Here is a 27,872-nt window from a genome sequence, read left to right on the forward strand (position 1 = left end):
AACAGAAAGATATCTGGAAAATCTGCAAATACTTGGAAATCAAGCAACACACAAGGATAAAAGAAAAAATAAAGAGAAATTGGAAAACATTTTGAGCTGAATGAAAATGATAATGCCACACATCAAATTTGTGGGATCAAGTGGAATAGTGATTAGAGGGAAATTCATAGCATTAAATTATTAAGCATTTATACATACCCCCCCTTCACCATCAGTTTATTTTGCAAGGAAAAACAAGGAATGAAGGACAAAATCCAGTCCTGAACACAAGTCCAATAATATAAAAGTGAACTGCTACAGATTAAAGAAGGTGTAAGTGGTATCAAAAAACATTCTGAACTTCAAACTGCTTATTTCAGTAGCAGATGCTTGCTGACAACATACAGCTAGTCTAACAAGAGGTGAGATTCAGAAAGGTCAGTGAAGGAAGGCTGGAAAAGTCAGGGGGTCCGTGAACAAGAGTAGCATGGGCTAGCAAAGTTGATAAACTCTGATACCAGGACAGAGGCTATAGCCATTGATTTGAAAATATTCCTTTCTAGGCATGGGTTGTCTCTGGGACATAATATACTTGTCACCTCCAGAAATAAGAAGTCTCTGAGTTTTGTCCAAAATTAAGAACTGAGATGCGGGGATTGTGTGCTGGTTTAACTCTGTAATTCCCAAATATTATCCCTACTTTGGAATCACCTGAGGAACTGTTTGTAGAAAATACTCCAGGTCCCTACTCTAAGAAAATCTGATTCAATATACTTGATGTGGGGACCTTCAAAAGTTTCTCAATTCATTCTAATGATTCTCAGTTTGGAAAGTACTGGTATAAATACTACCACTAATAACAACAACTGCTACTAGTTATTGAGTACCTGCCAGGTACTAGGTCCTGTTTTAGGTGCTTGACATGTATTGTTAGATTTAATTCATTAGCAGAAGGGCATTGTGAAGATCAAGTGAGACAGTGTAAGAAGTTTCAGTGCAGTTCATCCCCACTCAGAGGAATACAAATGGACAAGGAAAGTCATCTTGACATAGAGACGACAACTTTTTAATTACCTGTAAAGACATGAAAAATGTAATTAACACTGATTAAAGCAATAAAAAGACTGATGATGTCAGGGGTTAAGACCAAAAAAAGGGGAAAATATTGAGGCAGTTAAGGAAAAGTACCCAAAGAGGTAGAGAGCATTTGTCTCTCAAATCTGATCTATTCCTGGGCTGGTATAACAAATTGGCTTCAAAGATTCTGCATAATACCAGAATTGTTCAGAATTCCAAGTTCAACATTCACTCTCCGCCAGTGCCAACTTAGGAGTTAAACGAGACCCCAAAAGACCTATACCCTCTAGGTCTAAGGAGAAAGCAATTGGCTTCCTTAGAGTCCAAATCCTTTATAAAATTTTCCTAGACGAACCTGTTGTGGACAAAAACTTCTCAAATCACATTCAGTCTGAGGTAATTCTTACCGAGTATTCACCAACCTCTTAAAATGTACCTGGTCCCCAGCTGCATGTGGTATGGATACCTTACTCATTTTACATATTGTTTCTTGCTTAGCATGTTTGTCTGTCTTACTGATGTCTTGGATCAATTATTCCAGAAAGCAGAAAAGATGCTGTTTAATAGTGCCTAGCAATGGCGTATCCAATTACAATTCAGAAGTGTTCTTTGATAATGATGATATATGTAATAGGAAATAAGTACTATTACATACCACATGAAATTAGGATCAAGAAAGCCTTGAACAAAGTACAATATCATTCTGGCTAAAATATAAGAAATTTTTTTTGAGGACAGAGGTAATAATAGCTGTCTATTGGTCTGATACTCGAGCCCAAGGACATCTAGCTGTCATCTAACAAAAATCAGAGGTCCAACTAAGCTAGAGGTTAAGTGCCAGGTCATTTTCTAGCTCCTATCCATGAAATGAAGGCTATTTCTGATCTGCAATTATGTATTTCTCAAGCTTATGTGCCCTGTGCCCAATCAGAATCATCTCTGTTCCCTCTCCTTCCTCTATTAACCACATCCATTTAGCAACACATCAAAGGAATTAAGCTTTTTAAGTCTGATCCATTTAGAAATGGCCATTCATTACAGCTTAAAACAGTACCTAAGAATCAGGAACAAAAACAGAATTTTTTACATTAAGGTTTATTTTCTCAGGTTGCCACACTTCCTTTAATCACTACTTCCAATATCCCTCCTTTTGCTGTTCTTATGTCTACTTCTGTCTATAAATAGAAGAAAATCTGTGTTCAGTTAGCATGAATTACCATCTTTTATGCAGCTCCTCTTTTTATTCTCAACTCTGGACCCAATAAAATCTCCTTGGCCCTGAAAGATAGTGTCTCTAGAAATGTTACTTCAATTTTTAAAACTTAAACATTTACGAGGTAGGCGGATCACTTGAGGTCAGGAGTTCGAGACCAGCCTGGCCAACATGATGAAACCCTGTCTCTACCGAAAATACAAAAATTAGCCATGCGTGGTGGCACGTGCCTATAATTCAGGCTATTCGGGAAGCTGAGGCAAGAGAATCGCTTGAGCCTGTGAGGTGGAGGCTGCCGTGAGCCAAGATCGCACCACTGCACTCCAGCATGGGCAACAGTGAGACCCTGTTTCAAAAAAAACAGAAACAAACAAAAACTTAAGCATTTAAACCACATTTCTGATAAGTAATGAGATAGAATATTGAAGTTACAGTATAATAAGCTTCATTCTATCTAAGAGGCAGCCTTAGAGATCACCATCCATAAAAATGAAACAAAGGGCAGGCAAAGCTTTTACACTAAAGAGGTCTTGTTCATATTACTTGTATTATGGGAACCAAACAACAGTCGCATGAGTTTCCTAATCTTTTCAAACATACTTATAAAAAACAAGGCTATAATAAATCCCAGTTTACAAACCCTGTCCCAAATATTTAAAAATATTTTCCTGGACTGAAACAAATCATCAGAGACCTGCATGCCTGGACCGCATGTTCCGGTGTCATTGTAGAAATAACCTTACTAGAATGAACTAAGGTGTTGGCCATCGGGTAATACTCAAGACCATTTAAAAGACACATTCCTTTGTTTTATCCACTGAAAAGACATGACTGCTTTGTGAATGCAAAGAAGTTTCTTTCAGGCCTCGGTGCCAGGAAACATTCTTCTCTGCTGCAACTAGCTTTATATTTGATGGACACTAGTTCCTATAACTAACCACATTACCTTCTCTTTGTGGCCTGCCAGTTTCTCCATGGCCCACTTGTACATGACATTTTGGGGTAATAGCGTCATTTAGGTTACTAATTTCACCCAGAAACAAATTTTCTCATTTAAAGATACTGTACTATGTTTGTTTTTTTTTTTCATAAATCCTTTTTGGATCATAGTAGGGTAGAAATAAATCAATTACATAATTGTCCTAAAAAAAAAAAAAGGCTACTAGGATGTCTGCCCATACCTCCTTAAAAGAGGAAATGGCCCGCATGGACCAGTTACTTTCCAACAAATTGCAAATCACTTGTAGATTATTTGCCAAGGCAAGAAAGGCTGCTGCTCTAACTTTAGCCCCTACCATTTAATCCAAGGTAGATAGACAACTGCCTTCCACCTTCTCACCATCGCCAAAAAGATTCAGAGTTAGTTATAAAGGTCTCAAACACCTTTGGAACAAGACCCAGAAAAACAAACTTACCACCTTAGGCTTATTTTCTTGAGAATCTGGCAAAAGCTATAGACTCAGAAAAGTGTACATAACACAAACTTGTACCCAATTTCTGGGATTCTGGAAGGCCCATAAATACCCCCCAAGCTCATTCATGAGCCTTTAGTCAAGAACTCCTTTCTAGAAAATGGCAAGCCTAGATGCCACCCACTAGAACAAGAGAGAGAGAGAGAGAGATCCTGCATATTATGTTTATGTAAAAGGTTCAAAGATGGGTTGGGAATCACAGACATATTATTCGGTAATAAAATATTCATACTGTAATAACTGCCTCAAAATGCCCTGCTTCGCTCCTCTTCACTCCATAGTCACTGTGTAATCAGCAGTAAATTCGGCCTCACCCCAGTCTCCTTATCCAGGTTTATTCTTCCTCAGAGGACCTCCCTCCAAATAACATTATTTGTTTGTTGTCTGCCTCCACTGACTAGAATGGAAGTTCCATGAGGGCAGGGGTTTGTTTTGCTCATGGCTGTACCTCTGATACATAAGAGGCACTCAAATATTTCAATAGGTTTTTGGGGAACAAGTGGTGTTTGGTTACATGAATAAGTTCTTTAGTGGTGATTTCTGAGATTTTGGTGCACCCATCACCCAGGCAGTGTGCACTGTACCCAATGTGTGGTCTTTTATCCCTCACCCCTCTCCCACCCTCAAATATTTTTTAATGAATACCCTATAGGACTCTCTACTCTTTATAGAAGGGGTTGACAAACTACAGCCTGCAGGCCAAATCTAGGCTTCCACCTGTTTTTGTAAATAAACTTTTACTGAACTCAGCCACGCTTATTCACTTACATATTATTTATAACCGCATCAACACTACAATGGCAGAGCTTAGTAGTTGCAATGGGAACTACATGGCCTGCAAGGCCACAAATATTTACTATCTGGCCCTTTACAAAAAGTTTGCTGGCCCCCTATAGCATTCATTTGGTTCTTCTTTTCCAAACTAGATTGGAAGCACTCTCGAGACAGGTCTTATACTTCTTTGGACCTAGAACAGAGTAGATGCCCTAAAATAGCTAGCACTTTACAAACACAGATTTCCTACTTCCAACATACATTATTTTTACACAGTTAATCCAAAGATAGTATTTTCCATCATCAATGCATTTCTAGTAAGGCCAGAACTAATTACCTGTGTTTGATGATTTGGGGCAACACAGAGAAGGCATATTGATGCTATCTAATTAGTAAACTTTCTAGTTCAAAACCACAATCATGTAACCTTTAAAATATGAATGCATATTTAACAACTGGAAAGTTCTTCCTGATATCTTTCAGGCAAATAATTTTGAGGTAAGCCATAGTTATTTTCTCAAAGTCAAAAATCACTCTAACAAAACATCTATTTTTATGTCAGGCACATTATAAGCACTCAACAGTCACTGAATATATCACCCTCCCGTAAATATTCTGCTCATCGATTTTTGCAAATTACAATTACCTGAAAAGAGACATCAAGATTTATACCCTTTTGCCAATTCATTTAAAATATGCTCAGTAATTCTCAATTCTTTAAAAAATTATATCCTTTTTGTCATTCTCTGAAAATTTTAATTTGCATAGGTATCGTTTCCCAGGAACTGAAGACTAAATGGAAAAATCCAGGCATGCTACCAGTCCACTGTTTACTCCAACTACAGAGGTAATCAAACAGGATATTTTCCTATTATTGGATGATATGTCATTGGAAAATAATGTAGCCCATGGAATAAGAACTGAGAAGGGCTAGGAACCTTAATGAATTATCTTTGCTAAGTTATTCTGAATAAGCAACAATATACACAATAATATACAACCATTTGAGAAAACTATTGTTTATTTAGAAAAAAGGTTACACTGGTAGAATTCGGTAGATAAAAAAATTCTCTTTTAAAAATGTCACTGTGAAACTTTTCCAGACGAAAGTTCAGCAATACAAAGCTCCTACAGCTGTAGAATTAAAACAATTATGTTTTGATCCCCCCGCCGCCAAGATTTGTCTAATATAATTACAAGAAAAAATGGCAAGGGACAAGTGATCGCTGGTACCTTTTTCTTTTTTAAACACGTTTAATGTTGTACATGTACTATATAAAATGATTCCTAAGCATTTCATAAGACAATGCTCCCACTGCTTTTAGTGACTAATATTAAGAACAAGCCAAATAATAAATTAAAACAGTTTTAAAATGAGGTAAAATCAAAAGGGTTCAACAATTGTTTATTTTCAGTTTCAAACAATAAAAAGGAAGCATTTCAGAATGGAAATAAAAACTGAACCCAGGCAATATTTAATTAATCTAAAGTAAAACTCTGTACACGGGTAACCTTATGCAGCACATTGTGCTAAAAGTATGGAACAGTTAACACTTTCAGCCATTACTGAAAATAAACATGTAGAAACTAAGCAACAAGTTAAAATACAGTAATGCACGACTTAACAATTTTAAGTTTTCCACATGGAGCAATAAAGCAGATAACTGAATAATTTAAGGAGATGCAAATGGCCCTCTTCATTCTTAATTCTTGGCAATTTACTCAGGAAAATAAATTTCTGGTCGCAGCTGAACAGTTCCAGTCCGATCTCACCTGAAAGAAACAAAGTGATTATATTGATAGAGAAGAAGGAAGGAAGGAAGGAAAGGAGGGAGTAGGGGAGGGAGGCTTAGTCAAAGGAGGTAGGAGAAAAGGAAGGGAGAAGGAGAGAAGGAGAATGAAAGAAGGAGGGAGGGAAGGAGGGAGGGAGGGAGGGAGGGGAGAAGAAAGGAAGAAGAAGAGAAGGAAGGAGAGGAAAAGGTAAGGAGGGAGGAAGATTTAAGAAAGAACGAGAAGTTAATGAGTTCCATCGGTAACAAAGACTTGAGTCCCCAGAAAAGGATGAAATATTTGTGTGTTTCTTTTTGTCCATTCTTAGAATCCATTAAAGATAAACACACTAATGATGACTTAAAAAAAAAATTGAACATTGTGTGCGTGTGGGAGAGAGGGGTGGGGGTAGGGAGAAAAAAATGGAGCAACAAGTAAAACATTCCACAAGGGCAAGCAATAGCTTATTAAAAGTAAGTAGAAAATGTAGCAAAGAAAAGTAACCTATTTTACATGATCAACAAAAAAAGGAAAATGACATCACATTTTTCACAAGGACACAATTTTAATAGTAACTTATATTAAGATGCAGTGTCTGCTAAATTATAAAAATTGCTTTAAAAATATATTGACTTAATTATACTCATTTCCTTTCCTTTATGTATTGACATTTTTCAAATACTTCATATTGAAATAATTTCAAAACATGATTATTACAACATGTGGCAAATATCTTCACATCTGCCTTCATTCAAATTTTAAGCTAATGCTTAATGCATTAAACTTTATTGATGAAAATACTACATTCACATATTTCTTAAAACCAGGGCTAGAAGGGTCCTTAGAAAATAATCACTTACATGAAATGCTGACAAATAATTTACATACCATTTCTACACAGCATTCTGTTCACACCATGTATAATCTTGATATTATCAATAACTGTGGATACATTTAATGTTGAACTTACAATTTAATACTTAAAAGCCATTGTTCCTGTCCATTAATTGCTGAATGGATAAATAAAATGTGGTACACACTCATACAATGAAACATCATTTAGCCATAAAAAGGAATGGAGTACTGATACATGCCACAACATGGATGAGCCTTGAGAACATGATGCTAAGTGAAAGCCAAACACAAAAGGCCACAAATTATTGCATAATTCCATTTAAATGAAATGTCCAAAACAGGCAAAATCACAGAGACAGAAAGTACATTACTGGTTTCCAGGGGCCGAGGAAGGGAAGAATTGGGAGTGACTGCTAATAGGCATGGAGTTTCTTTTTGGGGTGACAGAAATGCTCTGGAATTAGACAGCGGTGATGCTTGCACAACATAGTGGATATACTAAAAACCATTGAATTGTACACTTTAAAATGGCAAGTTTGAGGCCAGGCGTCATGGCTCACGCTTATAATCCCAACACTTTGGGAGGCCGAGGCAGGTGGATCACCAGGTCAGGAGATCGAGACCATCCTGGCTAACACGGTGAAACCCCTATCTCTACTAAAAATACAAAAATTAGCCAGGCGTGGTGGTGCACGCCTGTAGTCCCAGCTACTCAGGAGGCTGAGGAAGGAGAATTGCTTGAACCCGGGAGGCGGAGGTCACAGTGAGCCGAGATCGCACCACTGCACTCCAGCCTGGGAGACAACAGCGAGACTTGGTCTCCAAAAGAAAAAAAAAAAGTGAAAGGTAAATTTGATGTTATATGAATTTTATCTCAATTGTTTAAATTGCAAAAAAAAAAAAAGTCAATGTTCCAATTAAGAGCATCATGGTATCACAGTATGGCCATTAGGAGAATAAGAAATGGGTTCTCAATCATAAAGATGTCACGTTACAAGAGGCAAGGGAAATTTTGGTGACACATTTAAGGTCACATTAAAGGATAAAATTGCTGTTGCTGTTAAAACATGTCAAGAACGTCTTCCCCAGGAACTGAAATTAAAATTTTTACTAGAAGCCAAAATCCTCAAGCAATATAATCATCCCAGTAATGTCAAAAGTATAGGAGTTCACACACAAAGACGGCCTATCTACGTCATTAAGGAACTGGTTCCTGGAGGCGATTTCCTCTCCTTTCAGAGAAAGAAGAATGAACTAAAACTCAGTGAAATTTTCATTAGATGCTGATTCTGGATGGTGTATCTCGAGTAAAAAATGTATACACAGGGACCTTGCTGTAAGAAACTGCCTGGAGGTGAAAATAATGTTCTGAAAATCAGTGACTTTGGAATGTCTCGTCAAGAGGATGGTGGTGTGTACTCATCTTCTGACTTAAAGCAGATTCCCATTAAATGGACAGCACCAGAAGCTCTTAATTATGGGAGATATCATTCTGAGAGTGACGCACGGAGCTTTGGCATCCTCCTCTGGGAGACTTTCGGCTTAGGGGGTCTGTCCATAGCCTGGAATGACAAATCAGCAACCACAAGAGCAAGTGGAAAGAAGATACTGGATGTCAGTCTCTTGGCAGTGTCCACAGAGTATTTTAATAAAATAATGCTGAGGTGTTAGGATTACAAACTTGAAAACTGCCCCCAAGTTTACTGAACTTCAGAAAGAGCTAGCTGTCATCAAGAAGAAAGCTGCATAGTGATGAAGCAGTGCCAAACTCAGCCTTCAGGACTCTATTTTCAGCAGAGCAGTATTTTTCTTCTTATTAACATTTATACCACATTACCTGCAACATTCTCCTAAGTGTTTTATTAACTATTTTTTAAAAATATGTACTGCTTTAACCATTGTAAATAAGAAAGTGTAAGTTCTGAATGTAAGGGATCACACAGATCTATCTTTTTCACATCTAGGACTGTTGCTGCTTCTCAAAAATTTTCTACTCCAGGCTCAGTTCATAGTCTGCTGTTCTCCATCACAGACACCTATTGGTGCTATAAGCTGTATTGGTAATATCACATACCACATTTGTAGGACACATCTCAACAGAAGATGGCCTTCCTACTCTGCTGAGACAAGATTATATGTGTGAACGCCATTTTATATTGGTAATTATCTGGACCTCCTGAGTTGTTCGTTTGTTTTTTTTTCTTTTTGGCCAGAGATAGGTCCTGTTTTGTTAGTAAGACTGCCATTTCCCTATGTTTCACAATGCCGTCCTATGCACAAACATCCTCAAAGAGTTGAGGCAGCTGATTTTAACTGATGTTACAGAGAGCTGTGATAGCAAGAATCAAGTTTGAAAAGTAAGGTGGTCTGGAGAAAGGAACAGCTAGGGTGGTGATCAAAGTAGAGAAGAAAAGGCAAACATAAAACCAGCCTTCTTAACAGAGGTATGCCTTTATAAAACACATACACGCTTTTTAATTTTATTATCAAATTCACCAAAAAGGTCCTAAGAAATGTTTTAGTAGTTTATATAGATTCTTCATAAAAGAGCCCTCTGGATGGCAACCAAACAATTTTTAAGAGAAACTATAAAATCAAGCCCACCAAAATAATATATTATTTTTGGTTAAGTGTCTTCACTTCACAGGAAGCATCCCAGAACTGCATTCCATGCATTTTTACTAGTGTCTGAAACTGTCAGGATTTTATTCTCATTCTCTCGTTCTTTTCACATAAACCCCAGGTAGAAAGGCATAAAAAGATGAACTTGACATTTAAAAAGTCAAACAAATATTTATAAGGAAGAAAGAATTTATGAGAAAGACATGGGGACAGCCATCCTAAATCCACTTTACTCCTTCATTTACCCTTATACTGCAACCTAGGAATTCTTTATAGCAAACAGAGTTCCTGAGATGTTCCACGTGGATAAAATGTAACAGAGTTAAGACGTGGATTCTGTTGAGCTGAAACTTAACTGCACCCAGGGATGCTTTTCAGGATAATTATGTGTGTAGGGGAAAGACACACTCAGGGCAAATGTTGCATGGAAGCCTTTTATAAGTGCTCATGCCCATGTCAAAATTTTAAAAAACAGCATATAAATGAATATTTGCTCTACCGTAAGTGGAAGAGCAAGGAAATAGAAAATTTCTCCTGCCCTCTTCAACTTTTCATGCCTATGAATATCAGTGCACAAAACCTATACTCAGTATTTTTTTTAAGTATAAAAGTTGATAATGAAGACAGAAATGATTTGTGTCTGTCATTTCAAGCTCCTTACAAGAGTCTAGTATACATTTAATGGTTACTACATACAGACCAAAATGAGAGCATATTAAATCTGCCCTCAAAAAATATGCTGCAGCAAATAAGCAAGCTCTTTTAATCAGTATAGGTTTCCCTCCTATAAAATGGTGTGTTTGGTGGCAAAAAAAGTCAACATTGCACTTATACAGAGATATTAAATGTTTCTCTGGCATCAATGTGAACATTGATGAGTTCCCTATCCCATACCCTTTACCAATACCTATCGTCAACAACTAGGAATAAGCCTCAGAATGGCAATGCATTCCTAAAACAAGAAATCTTCAGGAGCTTAGGAGGTCAGTTTCCAAGTATGAACTGAAGGGAAAACAAACAAACAAAAAATGGCTTAGAGCTAGAATTACAAAATCAATTGTCTACAAAGGCCAAGAACGTGATGAAAACAAAAGAAATGAGCTGAGTGGGGACTGACTGAGGTGAACTGTTTTTAAAAAGGCCCTTGCTCTATTCTAAAGGGGGGCAGCACCTAGACAGACAAGTCTAGCTGAAATCAGGACATAATGATGCTATGCAGAAATCAGAACACAATGTTACCAGATGTTCCAATCCTTCAAGAAAAACTGAAATTTGGATTTTGTCAATTCTGATTTTTAAAAACAAACAGATTTTTAAAATTTTGAAATATTGTGTGAGGTTAAGAAGGTGCATTTTGCTGGCGGTGGTGGCTCACATGTGTAATCGTACCACTTTGAGAGGCAGAGGCAGGAGGATTACTTGAGCCCATGAGTTCAATACCAGCCTGGGCAATATAGTGAGACCTCGTCTCTACAAAAAAAAAAGAAAGAAAGAAAGACAGGCCGGGCGTGGTGGCTCACACCTGTAATCCCAGCATTTTGGGAGGCCAAGGAGAGCGGTTCACTTGAGGTCAGGAGTTTGAGACCAGCCTGGCCAACGTGGTGAAACCCCATCTATACTGAAAATACAAAAAAATTAGCCAGGCATGGTGACACATGCCTGTAATCCCAGCTACTCGGGAGACTAAGGCATGAAAATCACTTGAACCCAGGGGGTAGAGGTTGCAGTGAGCCAAGATCGCACCACTGCACTCCAGCATGGGTGACAGAGAGAGACTCTGTCTCAAAAATGAAATGAAATGAAAAATAAAATAAAGTACATTTAACAAGCCACATTCTGCCCAAGGGCTGATAATTTGCAATGTAGGATTTAGAGGACATGTGAGACTGGAAGGAATGGACCTGCAAAATATATTTGGCCTTCTTGGAATGGAGGATTAGAATAGGAATGTAGTAGATTAAAAATACAGATTATGAATAAGTAGTGCTAACTGCTAATGTTCTTTAAAATCAAAGTCCTACATCCAAAATAATAAAAAGCAAGGAGACTGTATCTCAAGGCCTGGGAGCAAATGTCAGCTTAGCACAGCATTTAGTTCACAAAAGGACTTTCAAAAGTTTGCTGAACTCGACATCCCTGAGTTGAGGATCACATATATCAAGTTAAAATTGAGAAGCCAAAGGGTGGTGGTTCTCAGAGGACAATTTTATAAGCAGGAATTAAAAAAAAAAAAGTTAAAGTAGGAAGAAAGGTTAAAGGCAAAGGAACTAGTAATCTTCAAGAGACTAAATCAAGGAGAGGCAAGATGAATTTGTACAAAGACTTTAAGGGCAACAGAAGATGCAGAGAAGGAACAGAGTTTTGCAACCAAAAACAGAAGACCAGAAAAGATGACAGAAGACTGGAAGGAATTTAATTATGGTCATATTTATATACTGTTATCTTCTTAATTCTTAAGAGACAGAGTCTTGCTCTGTCACCCATGCTGGAGTGTAGTGGCATAATCATGGCTTACTGCAGCCTCGAACTCCTGTGCTCAGGAAATCCTCCTGCCTCAGACTCTCAAGGAGCTGGTACTACAGGTGCATACTACCATGCCTAGCTAAGTTTTATTTATTTATTTATTTATTTATTAGAAATGGGGTCTCACTATGTTGCCCAGGCTGATCTCAAATTCCTGGCCTCAAGCAATCCTCTTGCCTCAGCCTCCTACAGTGTTAGGATTACAAGCATGAGCCACCATGCCTGGCCTTGTATCTTAATTCTAATGTGATTATTTTAATGTTTGTGAAAATCAGGATGATACTTACAAATCACTGTCATTTCTCTACCAACCCTCCTTAAAAAAACTGTTCTAAAAACAATAATGAAATCTTACAAGTAACGACATCTTTCAATCATGGAAATATGACATATGTAAGAGTTGTCCTTTCTATAGAATAGAAAATAAAAGGTGAGTGGGGGAGGGCAGCAGATTTCAAAGTAGCCTGTAAATAGACGGTTCCAATCAGAAATGATAACATTCTTAAAGAAAAGGAAGAAAAACAGACCTGACCAACCCTGGAATGTATCCAAATAGAAAGTAGCAGTCAACAGCCAGAAAAAGAAACTATCAGCCAGGCATGGCAGCTCATGCCTACAATCCCAGCACATTGGGAGACCAAGTCAAGCAGATGGCTTGAGTCCAGGAGTTTCAGACCAGCCTGGGCAACATGGCGAAACCCCGTCTCCATTTAAAATTTTTTTTTGTTTTAAAATAAACTATCGGCCGGGTACAGTGGCTCACGTCTGTAATGCCAGCACTTTGGGAGGCCGAGGCAGGTGGATCACCTGAGGTCAGGAGTTCAAGACCAGCCTGGCCAACATTGTGAAACCCCGTCTCTACTAAAAATACAAAAATTAGCCAGGCGTGGTGGCACGTGCTTGTAGTCCCAACTACTAGGGAGGGTGAGGCAGGAGAATCGCTTGAACCCGAGAGGTAGAGATTGCAGTGAACCAAGAATGCGCCATTGCACTCCAGCCTGGGCGACAGAGTGAAACTCCATCTCAAAACAAACAAACAAACAAAAAAGAAACTATCAGCCAGATGGCCCAGCACAGTGGCTCAGACCTGTAATCCCAGCACTTTGGGAGGCCAAGGCAGGTGGATCACCTGAGGTCAGGAGTTCAAGACCAGCCTGGCCAACATGGTGAAACCTTGTCTCTACTAAAAATACAAAAATTAGCCAGGTATGGTGGTGCGTGCCTGTAATCCCAGCTACTCAGGAGGATGAGGCAGGAGAATCTCTTGAAGAATCACCAGGAGAATCACCTGGAAGGCGGAGGTTGCAGTGATCCAAGATCGCACCATTACACTCCAGCCTGGGCAAAACAGCGAGACTTCTTTGTCTCAAAAGAAAAGAAACTATCAACCAGAGTCTCACAAAATTAAGAGTCTACCCAAGAAGAAAGTATCGTACAAAGTTGTCAATGAGGAATTCAACAGGATGGACATCCAGCTAGACATACTTTTAAAAGAACATCCGAATCTAGAAGTTTTGCTATAAGACCACGAGCCAAATATCTAACCCTGACCAGTTTTGTCATCCCTTTGTTCCTAAGAGGTTACACAGAGGGGTAAAATACAAATTCATGGTCAGTGCAAGAAAAATTCAAATCTGTAGCATAACCTTCACATACAAAAGAATAATATTTGGGTACTGAGTAAACAGAGATATATAAAATCACTGTGAAAGTTGTCAGTGACAATGGCTGGCTCATTCCTCATGAAGATATGAAAGGTGGGCTTTTTGTTTTTCTTTTAATAGGGAGACCACATGTGACAGCAAAATGCCAGATTAAAAGAAAGGTTAAAATGAGGATTAAGAGTTTATGGCTCACCAGAGAAGATAGTTGTAAGGTTGGGATGGGGGTAGGAGCAGCTAGAATTGAAGAATTAGCAGTAATATTTCCTTTTAAATCTATTAAATTTGAAATGTTCTTTTATAACTCTCATTTACCCTACTTTACCCTAATCTACTTACATAGCAAGCACCAAAAAAGCAGGAAAAGCACACCATTCATCATGTGTTGACTATAAGGCAACCTCTCGAATCCCTGCTTTGCAGCCAAAATAAAGATGACAAAATCCATACCTTTAAGCCCATACCCTTATACAGAACTGGCTCTCAGACATTTCTCACTTGTAATTTAAACACTGGTAAACAGCCTTGGTTATCTATCTGGTCTCATAAAAGATTAGAAGCATCCAATAATATTAGGGGGGAGGTATAGACAAGCAAGGATACTTAATTAATATATTAACGAAGTATAGAAAAGCAAGTATACTTAATATATTAAGAAATGATGGCTAACATGGAAGCAAGAAAACGGGCTATAAAAAAGCAGAGTCGGCCAGGCACAGTGGCTCACACCTGTAATCCCAGCACTTCGGGAGGCTGAGGCAGGTGGATCACGAGGTCAAGAGTTCAAGACCAGCCTAGCCAACATGGTGAAACCCCATCTCTACTAAAAATACAAAAATTAGCCGGGCGTGGTAGCAGGCGCCTCTAATCCCAGCTACTCAGGAGTCTGAGGCAGGAGAATCGCTTGGACCTGGGCGGCAGAGGTTGCAGTGAGCTGAGATCGCGCCACTGCACTCCAGCCTGGGCGACAGAGTGAGACTCCGTCTCAAAAAAAAAAAAAAATAAAAAAATAAAGGCAGAATCAACAGCCTCAAAACACAGCTGTCTGGAACCATTACATTTAGGGGGCAAATTGTCCTACGTACTTCAATAATACTAAGGCATCACCAAACAGTAACTATTCAGATTATCTTAAGTGCTCAAAAAAGGCGATGTTAGGGTCTGAACACTGTATCCACTATGATGGAAACACAATTTATTTAAGATGGGTAAAATACTTTTTAAATCTCACATAAAGCATTAAGTGCATTACCTAAAAAAAGAAAAAAAAAAAGAAAAAAAAAAGTTACACATTGTAAATTCCAGAACTAAAAACACAGACCATATTTTCTGTTGCAAAACATGGGCAGTGGTAAAAAAAAAAAAAAAAAATGGCATGAAAACTTAAAAATCTTTGGATAAGACATCAGCATGAGAAAGCAAAAGGAACAGAGAACACTAAAGGATAGAAAGACTGAGGATAGTCAACTGGCTCTGTTGACTAATATCTTTATGACCCTCTTCAACTTAACCTCTCAGAGTCTGTTTCTTCACTTATAAAATGCAGATACCACTACCACCATTTACAAGACAATAAGGACTTTAAAAACATAATTAATTATCCAGAGAAGATGGGAATAAGTGGTGAAGAGAAAGCCAGATGTTCTTAAATATATCTCGGTGCTTAAAAAAAAAAGTGTGGCTAATCAGCAAGCTTAAAATGAAAACAGCTTAAAAATAACTCTGAATCTTGTTTTGCATCTATACCCGAAGACTTGGTCGTTATATTTAGGTGAAAAAAACAAGTAGTTGTAGCTTGTAAAATGCATCTAGTTTTTCAACATTATCAGACCTCATTTTATGTTTCTATCATTAAGTGAAAAGGTGATGAGAGAACACTCACCTTGATGGAAAGTCTTCATTATCTGTGCTTGTCCGAGGACTTATGAGTAGATGACAAATTAAGGGAAAACAACTTTTGGGAATGGCGGAAAGAACAGCATCTCCCCTTTTAGTACAGCACCTCAGGTTGCAGGCCTAAATGGGCTCTGACCAGCCTGGTAGCCTCAAACTCTACCAGCTCTGCTTGTCTGCCTCATCATTTTGCCCTTCTATTCCCAATGTCCCCAGCCCTAGGGACTCTCTGTTCCCTTTCTTCCTCTCTGTGATAATATAACCTGAAAGACTATAAATCCCTTAGTGGCATTAAAACATCTCAGTCACCACAGAAGTATTTTTAAATATCAAGAACATCAAGTATCCCACTTTCAGATTTCACACATTTTGAGAGAGTTAACTGGAAAGACCATTTCAAAACTAATCAGCCCTTAAGCATATAAACCACATACTAAAAGAGTACAATTGTAAACATGACCAGTATCAAAGCTTTCTACTACAATAACTGAAAACATCAAAATGAAAAGGATATTGTTTCTTCTCTTCCTTTCCTCCTGAACTGTCCCGTTTCTCTTTCTTTTCTATCTTTTCTTTATCATGCCTGGACTCCTATAAGAAATAGTAGAATTAGCTGGGGAAGGGAAAGCCAAATATAAAAGCCAGCTCAAAACCCCTTTTCATCACCCATGAGCTATATTTGTCTTCAAAAACTTACTTAACATGACACCAAAAGCATAAGCAACAAAAGGAAAAAAATAGATACATTGAACTTCACCAAAAGTAAAAACATTCATGCATCAAAGAACACTATCAAGAAAGTGAAAAGACAACCTATAGAACTGGAGGAAAAATTTGCAAATCACCTATCTCATAAGGATCTAGTATCCAAAGTACACAAAGAACTCTTACAACTGAGCAACAAAAACACAAACCCTCAAAATAAAAAATGGTCAAGGTATCTGAACAGATTTCTTGAAAGATAAACAAATGGCCAATAAGCACATGAAAAGATGTTCAGCATCATTAGTTATTAAGAAAATGCAAATCAAAACCACAATGAGACACCACTTCACACTTACTGGAATGGCCATAATAAAAAACAAAAACAGAAAATAACCAGTGTTGACAAAGATGTAGAGAGATCTGCACCCTGATACTTTGTTGGTAGAAATGTAAACTGTACAGCCACTGTCTAAAAGATTTTGGTGGTTCCTCAAAAAGTTAAACATAGAATTACCATATAACCCAGAAATTCCATTCTTGGGCATATATCCAAGATAATTAAAAATAGGTGTTTGAACAAATACTTATAGCCCCACACAAATGTTCACAGCAGCACTATTCACAATAGCCAAAACGTGGAAACAATTCAAAAGTCCATCAACTGAAAAATGGATAAACAAATGTGGTATATTCATATAATGAAATATTACTTAGCTATAAAAAGAAATGAAGTAAATGACACATGCTACAACATGGAAGAACTTCAAAAACATTATGCTAAGTGAAAGACATCAGACACAAAAGGGCACATTATTGTACTATTTCATTTATATAAAATATTCAGAATGAGTGAATCCATAAAGAAAACAGATTTATGGTTCCCAGGGGCTGAGGAGAAGGGGAAATGGGAGTGACTGTTTAAATGGGTATAGAGTTTTCTCTTGGAGGTGATAAAAATGTTTTGGAACTAGATAGAGATGATTACACAATACTGTAAATATACTAAATGTCACTTAAATGTACACCTGTAAAATGATTAATTTTATGTTATTTGAATTTTACCTCAATTAAAAAACACCTAAAAGAACAGCCTATCTTTTAAAGCATAGAATTAAAATGTTCATTATATAATTTTCTAGAGCTGTTTTTATGAACTATGAATAAATGGCATATATTTTCAATATATATAACAATGTTTTGGAAACAATTTATACTTTAGTAATGGCTTGCTTATTACTTTATGGCAGATGCGTGAGATTCATTTTAAATATCAACCATTAATATGTAAGAGAATGTATCTTATACTCAATTTTTAAATCAAATACAAGTATCAAAGAAATGAGTTTATTAGGAGAAAACGTTACAAAAATGTTTCAAATCACAATCAAGACTTTATGATGCTATGATGGTCAGAGAGAATACACGTGACCATATTTTAATCTCAGGAATAAAGAGAAACTAAAAGCAAAGAGTTGGTGGAGAAAAAAGAAAATGCAAAGAACAGCTGAAACTCAATCAACAGAAGTAGGTGGGAATGGAATGGAGAGGGGAAAGGAATCTCAGAGGTATACTAACTCTACCCTCCTAGTAATCTGGGACTGAACTGACTCAAATTCCCCAAACGGAATGCCCTCCCTCAATACCTCTTCTTCCCACTCCTAAATAATGAACAAAAGACTATAGGACTAGGAAAAAAATTCAATATTTGCTAAATTTTCAGGATTGATTTTTTTAAGATAAAGCATATTATTCCTTTATTTTCCTAATTTACCTTTTTGCCACCGGAGGAGATTTTATCCATCTTCTCAGATTTAAATGAATCACTGCCTTTTTCTTTGCCTGAAGATTTTGACTTATTTTTTTCCTTGTCTTTCTCATTTGGATAAGGAGATTCACAAGGACTTTCACTTTTATGTTTTGAAACCCCCACTAAAATTACAAAAGAAAATCATGAAAGCCTTTTCCAATTCACTTCGATGATATCTTCAAAGATATGAATAAGTCTACCTACTTGTTCCATTCTCCTCTTTACGTCTCTTGGTTAAGTCCGGTGGCACTTCACGGTCGTTGTTTGAGTGATCCTAGAACCAAGAATTGTGAACTACATTGACCAAGGGCTTCTGTTTTTGTTTTAAAGTATTACTTTTATATGAGAAGGGCACAGCTAACTAGCAATGGAGAGTATTTGCAGTAGTTTCACATACTTGGTAAAATGGCATGAAAGACAAGCCGAGCTGACAGAGATTACTAGGCTGAAGATCCTTATTAACGTAGAAAATGCAAACACTTCAGGGTAAAAATATCAATAAAATCATGAAATAACAGACTACTATGGAACAAACTAGTATTTTTTAAAAGGCAACATACACACTGGTGTACATGATAATGAGCTTTCCAAACTAGTTTAAAAAAATTTTTACAAACCCTTTTCCGCTCTTTCCTGTCCTTTTCATCTTTTTTCTCTCTTTCTCTGGATCTTTCCCTTGACTTGTCCAAATCTTTCTTGTCCATTTCTCTCTCCTTACTCTTGGACAGTGGTGGAGGAGTATGATTAATGTAGAGCTGTTAAATTAAGGCAATATTACTAAAGATTATTAGTTTTCCAGTATTGGCATCATTTGTTTGTTTACTAAATGAAACACAATTGGGAATTATACCCAAAGTAAAAACTGGTCAGCTATCTGGATTACAAGAGGTAAAATAAAAGGGCATGGCACAAATTATACAAAGGCTTCAATTCTTGGCCTTATAAAAATCACCATTTAAACTCCATCAGTTCATTTGTGCCTCAACTGAGACTCATTAGTAAATTCACAAGCTAGAGTATTCCTTATAGCTCTATTGTAAAGACCTATAACCACCATTACAAGAGTCCATATATGAACAATAGTGACTGGAGTTTCTCTACTGTTTAAAAAAAAAAGAAAAAAGAAAAAAACACCTCTACACAATCATGGAAATTTTAAATAGTCTTACCATCCACCGATAGGCAGTCAATAATGGCAATAGGCAAAAGTATAAAAATAAAACCTAGCTATGATTTTGCTAATAATTCTTTTCTGCCTCAGTGTGAACCATGCAAAGATTATCCCAAATTATTTTTACAAATGTAAAGGCTGTGTGTTCTCTACTTCTGAAAGCACTCCAATTTCTATCAAAATAATCACAATTAACTGTGAAATTTGTCTTCTTGGTTCTAAATACCTCAGAAAGCCATCTAGTCAGCTGAGGATGATTAAACAATTCAAAAGACTAAAAAATAATGAACCAATATTCTCCTCTGCCTATTCTTTCTCTGCCAAAAGGGCTATACGCAATAAAACAGCCAATCATCAAGGATATTCTAACTAAATAATTGAGAGATAACCCTTCTTAGGTGAGTTGTAAATATGGAAATATGCTGTAACATAAAATATTTAGGAAGTAGTCAGGAAATAATCAGATACCTAACCTTATGGCATTTATATCTGTGCTACAAGCCTATGTTTAATTTAAGACATTAAAAGTATTATGCAGCAGAATACTGAATATAACTCATTACATAACTACACAATGCTAGATACACCTTAGGAACAAATAGAATAGTGAGTCAAAAGTCAAATATTTTTACATGAAGAAATCCTTTGGTATTCAAAGGAATACATGAAAAATGAAGACCATCAGTTTGAGAATTAAACACTTATTTTTTAACACCACCAAACATTTTCAATTCAGTTGGCTCAGAAATACTGCCATAGCAATGCAGAAGTAGATTCTTTAAAATTTCAATGTTTAAAAGTTGATAAACTGAAATAGACAAAATGCTTATTAATAAAGAGCAAGAGAACGATAGTCATAAAAATACTTGTCTAAAAGATACTCTTGCTGGCGAGAATGCCTTAAATGACATCAAGATTTTTCTAATCGTGAGGTTTATTCATATCTTAACATTATTTATGAAAATGATTAAGACAAAGGAAATATTGCTGCAATACTCAAAGAAGACTTCTCTAAGTAGTAATTTTTCCCAATAAAAGCAAAAAAAAAAATACACACACACACACACAACCCTTATTAATAATGAAGTTTTGAACTGTGCTTACTTTCTGTACTGCGAGGAATTGAGAAATTTTTCTAGAACTTACTTCTGGCATTAATGTTCAAATACTTCATTCTTGACATAAAAAGTCACATAGCTCAACTGACACACAATCAGAAATTCTTAGTTCAGAATGTACCCAATTCAATTCCTTCTTTAGAGTAGTTCTGATCAAATACTCTTTTGCATAAAAACAGAGTTTCTCATTGCCTAATGAATTAAATGCATACCCCTTAGTTTAGGCATTCCAAACTCTCCACCAACTTTTCACAATTATATCCTGCTATAGTAACCCAATGCATTCTATGCTGTGGCTATCACTGCTCCCTAACATCTGTCCTTTCCAGCAGTTCTCATTACTAGAATGGTTGTTCATTTTTATCTTAACTTCTTAAAATCCTACTTAGCCTTCAAAGATGGCCAAAGTCATCAGCACTCAACCATCCCTCAACTCTGCAACTCACTTTCCATTATTTTATATTTACCTTTTTTTTATGACAAGTGCTCCCTATTAACTTCATGTCATACATTTTTGTCCATAACAGTTTCCAGTATGGTAGAAGAGCTAAGGTGCCTTTCTACTTTTACATACTTCCTAGTTCCTTGTACACACAGTGAATACTCAATACAAGTTTGACAAATAAAATTAAGGATTCATTAAATGGATTTGTATGTAGCATCGCTGGGTTTTGTTCTTGATTGGCTTTTATTCTTGACATTCGGATCATTAAGGTCCAAAAAAGAATTTGACTGATTTTCAAAATCTGTTTCAGAAAACTCTGCTCCACTGACTTTATTAAAGCTTCACTATATTATATAAAGATGGCCTCACTTTTAGGCTTGGGTTTGGCTGTAAATCCTCATTTTGAGATGGTGAACAAATTAAAAGCTAAATTCTGTCTTGAGGTGGTTACTGATGCCCTCCTAAATTAGAGAGAGGCTGATTAATGGAACCTGTTTTTTTTTTTTTTTTTTTTTTAACACTATCTTCATCAAAAGTAGCTGCTAGAATTGCTACATCAAAACACAATTGATCAAAACTAGAAATACACTATTTGGAAATTAGGGGTAAAGGGTGAACTGACAGAAAAGATTTGGATACTAAGCTAGATTTTTCTTCTTTTAGTTAATCTCATTTGAAAAGCTAAAATCCATGTATTGCTTTTACCACAAATTAGAAAGTAAAAATAGCAAATAAATAATAAAGAGAATCCCACAGAAAACGCATAACTAAAAAGTCAAACTAAAGCAGGGAGAGAATTTTATAGGTACAAGTGACAAGATAATATGAAAATAGATGCGTATCTTCCAAACCCTCTAGAAAGTAAAAGCTACCTCAGAAACAGGCTAAAGATAATCAACTCTGGAGATCACTCAAAGTCCAGTGAAATTTTTTTTCTAAGACATTCATATGCTATTAAACTTTCTAGACACATAAAAATGCAACATCAGCTACTATGCAAACCAGTACTTTGCATGCTTTACCAAAGTGCAAAGGCTTAAGAGATCACTTCAAATATTTATTGAATACCTAACCTTACTGCCAGGCACCATGCTAAGCACTAAAGATCTGAAAAGTAGTAGGAGTCACACAGTTTTTAGAAGCATATGTATATGCCATTTTCAAATTTTTCTGGTTGCATGTGGAATAAATTAATTAAATTTTAAAGGCCTGCAAAACACCATTTTTAAAAAGGAGGGATGTGGGAGACTGGCTTGAATCACTAATTTTTAAAAACCAAGGCAAGCACACTAAAGGAGCTAGAAAAACCCTCTCAACTATTGTTGAAATGGGTGGTGCTAGGAATCAAGAAACCTTAATTTTAGTTCATGTTTTGATACTAACAAATTCTATGTAACTGGGAAAGCTAAAGAACTTTTAGTCTCTCATTTGTCAAAAAGACACTATCCACCTGCCCTGTCTACCTCACAGCACTGTTATGAGCATGAAATGAGACAGTACATATTTTCAAAAGGCCTTTTCACAAATGTGAGGAACCATCATCGATTAGAAAATCCAGTTAATTCTAACAGCAGGTTACAAACTGCTTCAAAGTATGTTTCAGTAAACAAATATTCAGAAGTTAACACTGTTAGCCCATTAATTTAAAATAGCCCATAGAAGCCACTGATGGTTAAGACTGACATAAACAATTTGAAACTGGTTATAAAAACCTACTATATTGCAGTATATATTTAAGTTAGCCAATAAAAAGTTTACATTAAATGAAAGTTCTATAGATATCAAAATTGAAATGGAATATAAATTAAGTTTTCCAAAACTAACCTAAATAGGAACATCATTTTAAATAATAATCCCATGTAATAAAAAATAGCAGTATATAATTCCAACCTGATATCAACATTTTTGTAACTCCTACTAGGTATGGAGAACTCTGTTAGTATTGTGACGTTATGGCTAACAGCAAAAAAACAAAAATACGTTGGACGTTTAGAATTTTCAAAAATAATGTCATTAGGTTGATGTTGTGTCTAATGTGTTATTTCGGCTTGTTCTTCAATAGCGTATTACAGAATAACCCCAATATCTACTTCAAATAAAACATCCATTCAAATCAGAAAAAAAATAAAACTAAATGGAAGTTCTCCCAGCATAGCTGAGACTTTTGATTAATATAGTATATTCTAAAAAACAATGCTACAATTTTAGGACACAGGTACACTGGCTAATATAAACTTAAAAATTAGTGCCTTATTTGCCCAATATCCACAGACATTTCATTATAAATCTATACATCTAAAAGCAGTTAGTAATGTCAACTGGCTCTGTTTCAAAATTTCATTTGGTCCACCAGTAAAGAAATCATGCTTAGCTGATTTCTATTTTAATCATGGCAAGCAATATTTATGCTGAAAAATAGGCTTCATTCTGCTGAGCAGATTCATTTGCTTGTAGCTTGTAAGAGGAGGCAAAGTAGAAAATCAAAGAAGGGTACACGTTTTATAACAAAGACAAAACAACATGAACAATGGACAATTCAAGCATAATACTGAAATAAACTCTGTAATAAGATACACAAACTGCACACTACTTTTAGTAGCAGAATACTCAAGAAAGTAGAATAATAGGTAAGAATTAATACTGACATGTAAACACAACCACCGAGTATTCCTGTCCAGGGGAATGATTCTTTCACATTAACAGTATCTCCTGATATTGTGCTGTAACTACCAAAAAGGTACCTCAGCAGAGGATATATAAAGAATTTTTATAGATTGAGATGAGTTCCATTTTTAAAACAGATATGTGAATGCATCAAATTTATTTTTTGGTATTTTGGGTTGTCTAAACAGTCAGACAGCCTGGCAGATTTGTTTTGAAAAATTAAATAAACCCAAAACAATCAAATAACCTCTTCCCCGAATGTTAAACTTATTTCCAGATTTTGAAAAAGCATAAAAGGAGAAGGTATAACACAGCAAGCAAGGAGAGATGATAGAAATGTTGCCACATTACACACATTTTATAACAATCTCATTAAAAGGGATCACTGTCATCTGTTGTTTCAGTTTTAACATTTAATATTTTTGAAGGTTATTCAATGTAAGCAGAGTACTTTATCCCACTGATCTCAGCTTACTGAATGTACTAGGGTGAGGACATCTACTAAGTAAAATAAGTAAAGAACATTTGGTTTACTTAGGCATGATGATTTTAAAAGACTCAAACCTTTGCTGAAGATTCCTTGAGTTCGATGAGACTGTCCTGTAGAAAATGAATGGAGATGACAGGTGAGCTGGCATAGTTCTCAGAACCCAGAGGAACTTTGGGAAGTATGGCTGTAACCTGGAAATAAACCAGCTACTTCTTGTGAGGATAAATTTCATGATGTCATTATCAATATGAATATCAACAATAAAAAAAAACATGTAATGGAATTGTAATGTTAAAAACTAAATTAAATGTACTCAATGTAAGAAATAAAAATCTTTCTCTGCTCAGAATTTAAAAATAAATGTCAATGCCACATTGTTCATATCTCTCTACTTAAGCTATAGTTAAGAGGTTTAAGAAAGCAAAACATTTTTTTCTCCACAAAAAATTTAAAATACTGGAGGTCACTGTGGAAGAACAACATTGCCTTATATTTTTCATAGTTCTTCTTTAATTGGGAGGATTCACATTTTACTTTATTTGTAACTCTAATATGAATATACACATCCTAGCTAAAAAATTCAGTGGCATTGTATTAACAAGAAAACAAAATATATAAGAGTAATCACTTTTTTTTTCTGCAAAGTGCCTATCATGGTGAATCTCACACCTCCCCCACACAAAGAAAGCATTAAAAAAAAAGAAAGAAAAAGAAATCAACTACGATATTCCACCACAGTGCTCTTGATGAAGAATTAATAACTTACAGTTTTTTAAAAGTTCAACGTACTGCAAATTCAAAGATTCCATGAAATTAGATGACTTTAGAATTAAAATTAAATATGGAGCAAGGAATGGCTACCCTGAGTCTTCAAGAAGGCTACACCCACGATTTTGTGCTGCAGTTGAATGCCTGGGGTTTCTCTTTGCTGGGTGGTAGGATTGGATGCCACATCTGCTTTTATCGTAACGCAAGGTTCAACTTGTTGGGAACCCAATGGGTATAAACAAACCTCCAAGGGAAGATACAACAGAAGCTGCATGCTCACTGAATATACACAACTACAGGAGAACTGATCACCAAGGAGACTTTAAAATGGAACTCCTTTCAAGACTCCTTCTTAGAAGGCACACATCGGTATGATGCTCATCAAGAAGCTTGAATTCAGAGGTAACTTGTTTATCTTGTGTCATCCAGGAAGTCTTCAGTGCTATATATTCTTCAATATGCTGAAAAATAGGCTTCATTCTGCTGAAAAGATTCGTTTGCTTGTAGCTACCATTGCACTCCAAAAAAGACTGCTTAAAGCAGTTGAGGCACTTCTGGGTAAAATTTCTCTTGCACTTTGAAACACTACAAAATTAGTGCTAAGTCCTTGAAGTTTTAACATTTTTATAATAAAAATACTCAATAGGAAAAAAAATCAGTCCACCAATATAGAAAAATTCATTTTCTAATGCAATATAAAACCTCCAGTGGCTCCAGTGAATGCTTGGCATAAGACTTGAAGGAAGTCAGGACACTGGTATTCCAAACAGGTGAGCCTAACATGGACGCTGCCTTCCTCAGGCTATACTAACCTTTACTGTGGAGGAATGTGATGGAGAAGGGTGAGTATCAATTTTGCGGCGTTTTTGTTCTGTTAAGACAAAAAGAAATAGTCAGAATAAGGTACATTTCTAGTTTTCCAAACACTTAAAAAAAAACACCAACTTGTATGACAATCAAGTTCCCCTAGCAAAACCCCTATATAACTTACCAAAACAAGGAGACAATAACCAACTATACATTAAAATAACAAAACGTAAGAACGTACAAAGAAAGGTAAACTTGCCCCTTTCAGGCTCTGGAATATCTGATCTGGGAACAGGTGATTTCAAGGACCCAGAAACTGGTGTTTTTTCTCCTCCTTTAACATTTTCCTTTGATTTCATTTCCTTTGCTATATCTCTTTCTCTGGATGGCTCCTTCTCTCTTTCCCTTTCTTGAGTTGATTTTGATTCTGCGTTGGGGACAGTGGTCTTAAATTTCTCATCTTTAGCTTTTTCTTCCTTCTTGAATTTTTCTTTCTCTTTGTCAGACTTCGGCGTTCTTTCCTTGGTCTCTCTTGCTTTTTCATCTTTATTTGGCCGCTCTTCCTTTGGTTTTTCTTTACCATCTTTACCAAGTACCCTGGCCTCTGGAGTAGTAGCTGGAGTCTTTTCTTTTTTCTCTTTTTCTTTTTCTTTCCCTTTTTCTTTGTCATTTTCTTTAACAGCTTTGTTGCTTAAGAATAAAAACATGGGATTTTAACACAAATAATCATAAAATATATCCTTTGATATATGATAAAATATATCATAAAGGGTTTCTTACTAACTTCAAAAATACTAGAACTAAGGGGGAGTCCTTTGAAAACTAAAGGACAACTTTAAGACAAGGAAAAAGGAAGAAGTAATGGTCGGGTGCAGTGGCTCATGCCTGTAATCCCAGCACTCTGGGAGGCTGAGGAGGGTGGATCACTTGAGGTCAGGAGTTCGAGACCAGCCTGGTCAACATGGTGAAACCCCGTCTCTACTAAAAATACAAAAAACTTAGCTGCGCATGGTGGCGGGCACCTGTAATCCCAGCTACTCTGGAGGCTGAGGCAAGAGAATCACTTGAACCTGGGAGGCAGAGGTTGCAGTGAGCCAAAATCACACCACTGCACTCCAGCCTGGGTGACAGAGCAAGACTCCTTCTCGAAAAAAGGAAGTATTTCTTTATCCAGTAAATCATAAACAAATTCATTAATTGCAGATTTAAAAGATGTATTAGCCGGGCACGGTGGCTCACACCTATAATCCAGCACTTTGGGAGGCCAAAGCAGGCAAATCACGTGAGGCCAGCAGTTTGAGACCAGCCTGGTCGACATGGCAAAACCCTGTCTCTACTAAAAACACAAAAAAAATTAGCCGGGAGTGGTGGCACACGCTTGTAATCCCAGCTACTAGGGAGGCTGAAGCACAAGAATCGCTTCAACCCAGGAGGCAGAGGTTGCAGTGAGCCAAGAATCAAGCCACTGCACTCCAGCCTGGGTGATGGAAAGAGACTCTGTCTCAAAAAAATAAAAAAAGAATTATTAAAATAATGTCAGGCTCTTTTTTGGCATACATTTATAACCTATGAGAATAAACGGTAAAAACCAAAACTATATCCCACAAACCAACCAAGGTAACTACTATCAGGAAATGCATTACTTAGCTGGATGGATCACTACTTAAATTAGTGTAGGCTTTTCTTATGTCTGTCCTTACTCAGATTGTTCACAGCAATCCCTCTATCCTAAAATATTTGTTTAACTTCACACCTACATTCCCCTGAATATCCCAGCAGGAGAAACAAAGTCGTTATACAAGCATAACTATACAAAACATAATTAGGATGTAAAGCGTATCAGCAAAATAGGGTACATACAAAATTTCAAAGCCCAACATAAATGACTTTTCACATTACTCAACAACCACTCCCCTTCTACTCATGAGGACTCATAGAAGAATTTAGAATTATGAGGGCCAGGTGCAGTGGCTCATGCCTCTAATTCCAGCAGTGTGGAAAGCCAAGGCAGGTGGATCGCTTGAGGCCAGAAGTTCGAGACCAGCCTGGGCAACATTG

At 36.5% G+C, this 27,872-nt stretch overlaps 1 protein-coding gene and 1 pseudogene across 33 annotated transcripts in view; one reads left to right on the forward strand and one right to left on the reverse strand.

The window, feature by feature from the left end:
- The first annotated feature begins 3,436 nt into the window (after positions 1-3,436).
- Positions 3,437-8,701, forward strand: LOC104003989 (tyrosine-protein kinase Fer-like; annotated as a pseudogene).
- The window catches only part of THOC2 (THO complex subunit 2), a 133,087-nt gene continuing 110,733 nt past the window's right edge, over positions 5,519-27,872 (reverse strand). For 5 of the 33 annotated variants that reach the window (XM_024353242.3, XM_016943317.3, XM_016943319.4 and 2 more), the window contains 9 exons: positions 26,074-26,504; positions 25,820-25,878; positions 24,314-24,445; positions 18,969-19,106; positions 18,556-18,625; positions 18,316-18,473; positions 16,354-16,430; positions 15,829-15,874; positions 5,519-6,288 (listed from right to left, as the gene is read on the reverse strand). In XM_024353242.3, the coding sequence (XP_024209010.1) occupies positions 15,847-15,874; positions 16,354-16,430; positions 18,316-18,473; positions 18,556-18,625; positions 18,969-19,106; positions 24,314-24,445; positions 25,820-25,878; positions 26,074-26,504 (1,093 nt within the window). In that variant the 3' untranslated portion in view covers positions 5,519-6,288; positions 15,829-15,846. Of the gene's footprint in view, positions 8,703-15,828; positions 15,875-16,184; positions 16,431-18,315; positions 18,474-18,555; positions 18,626-18,968; positions 19,107-24,313; positions 24,446-25,005; positions 25,879-26,055; positions 26,505-27,872 lie in introns of those variants that run through there. The other 28 variants (XM_016943321.3, XM_063804857.1, XM_054676690.2 and 25 more) reach the window with 21 other exon arrangements.

Source organism: Pan troglodytes, chromosome X (assembly GCF_028858775.2).
Source record: "Pan troglodytes isolate AG18354 chromosome X, NHGRI_mPanTro3-v2.0_pri, whole genome shotgun sequence".
NCBI lineage: Eukaryota > Metazoa > Chordata > Mammalia > Primates > Hominidae > Pan > Pan troglodytes.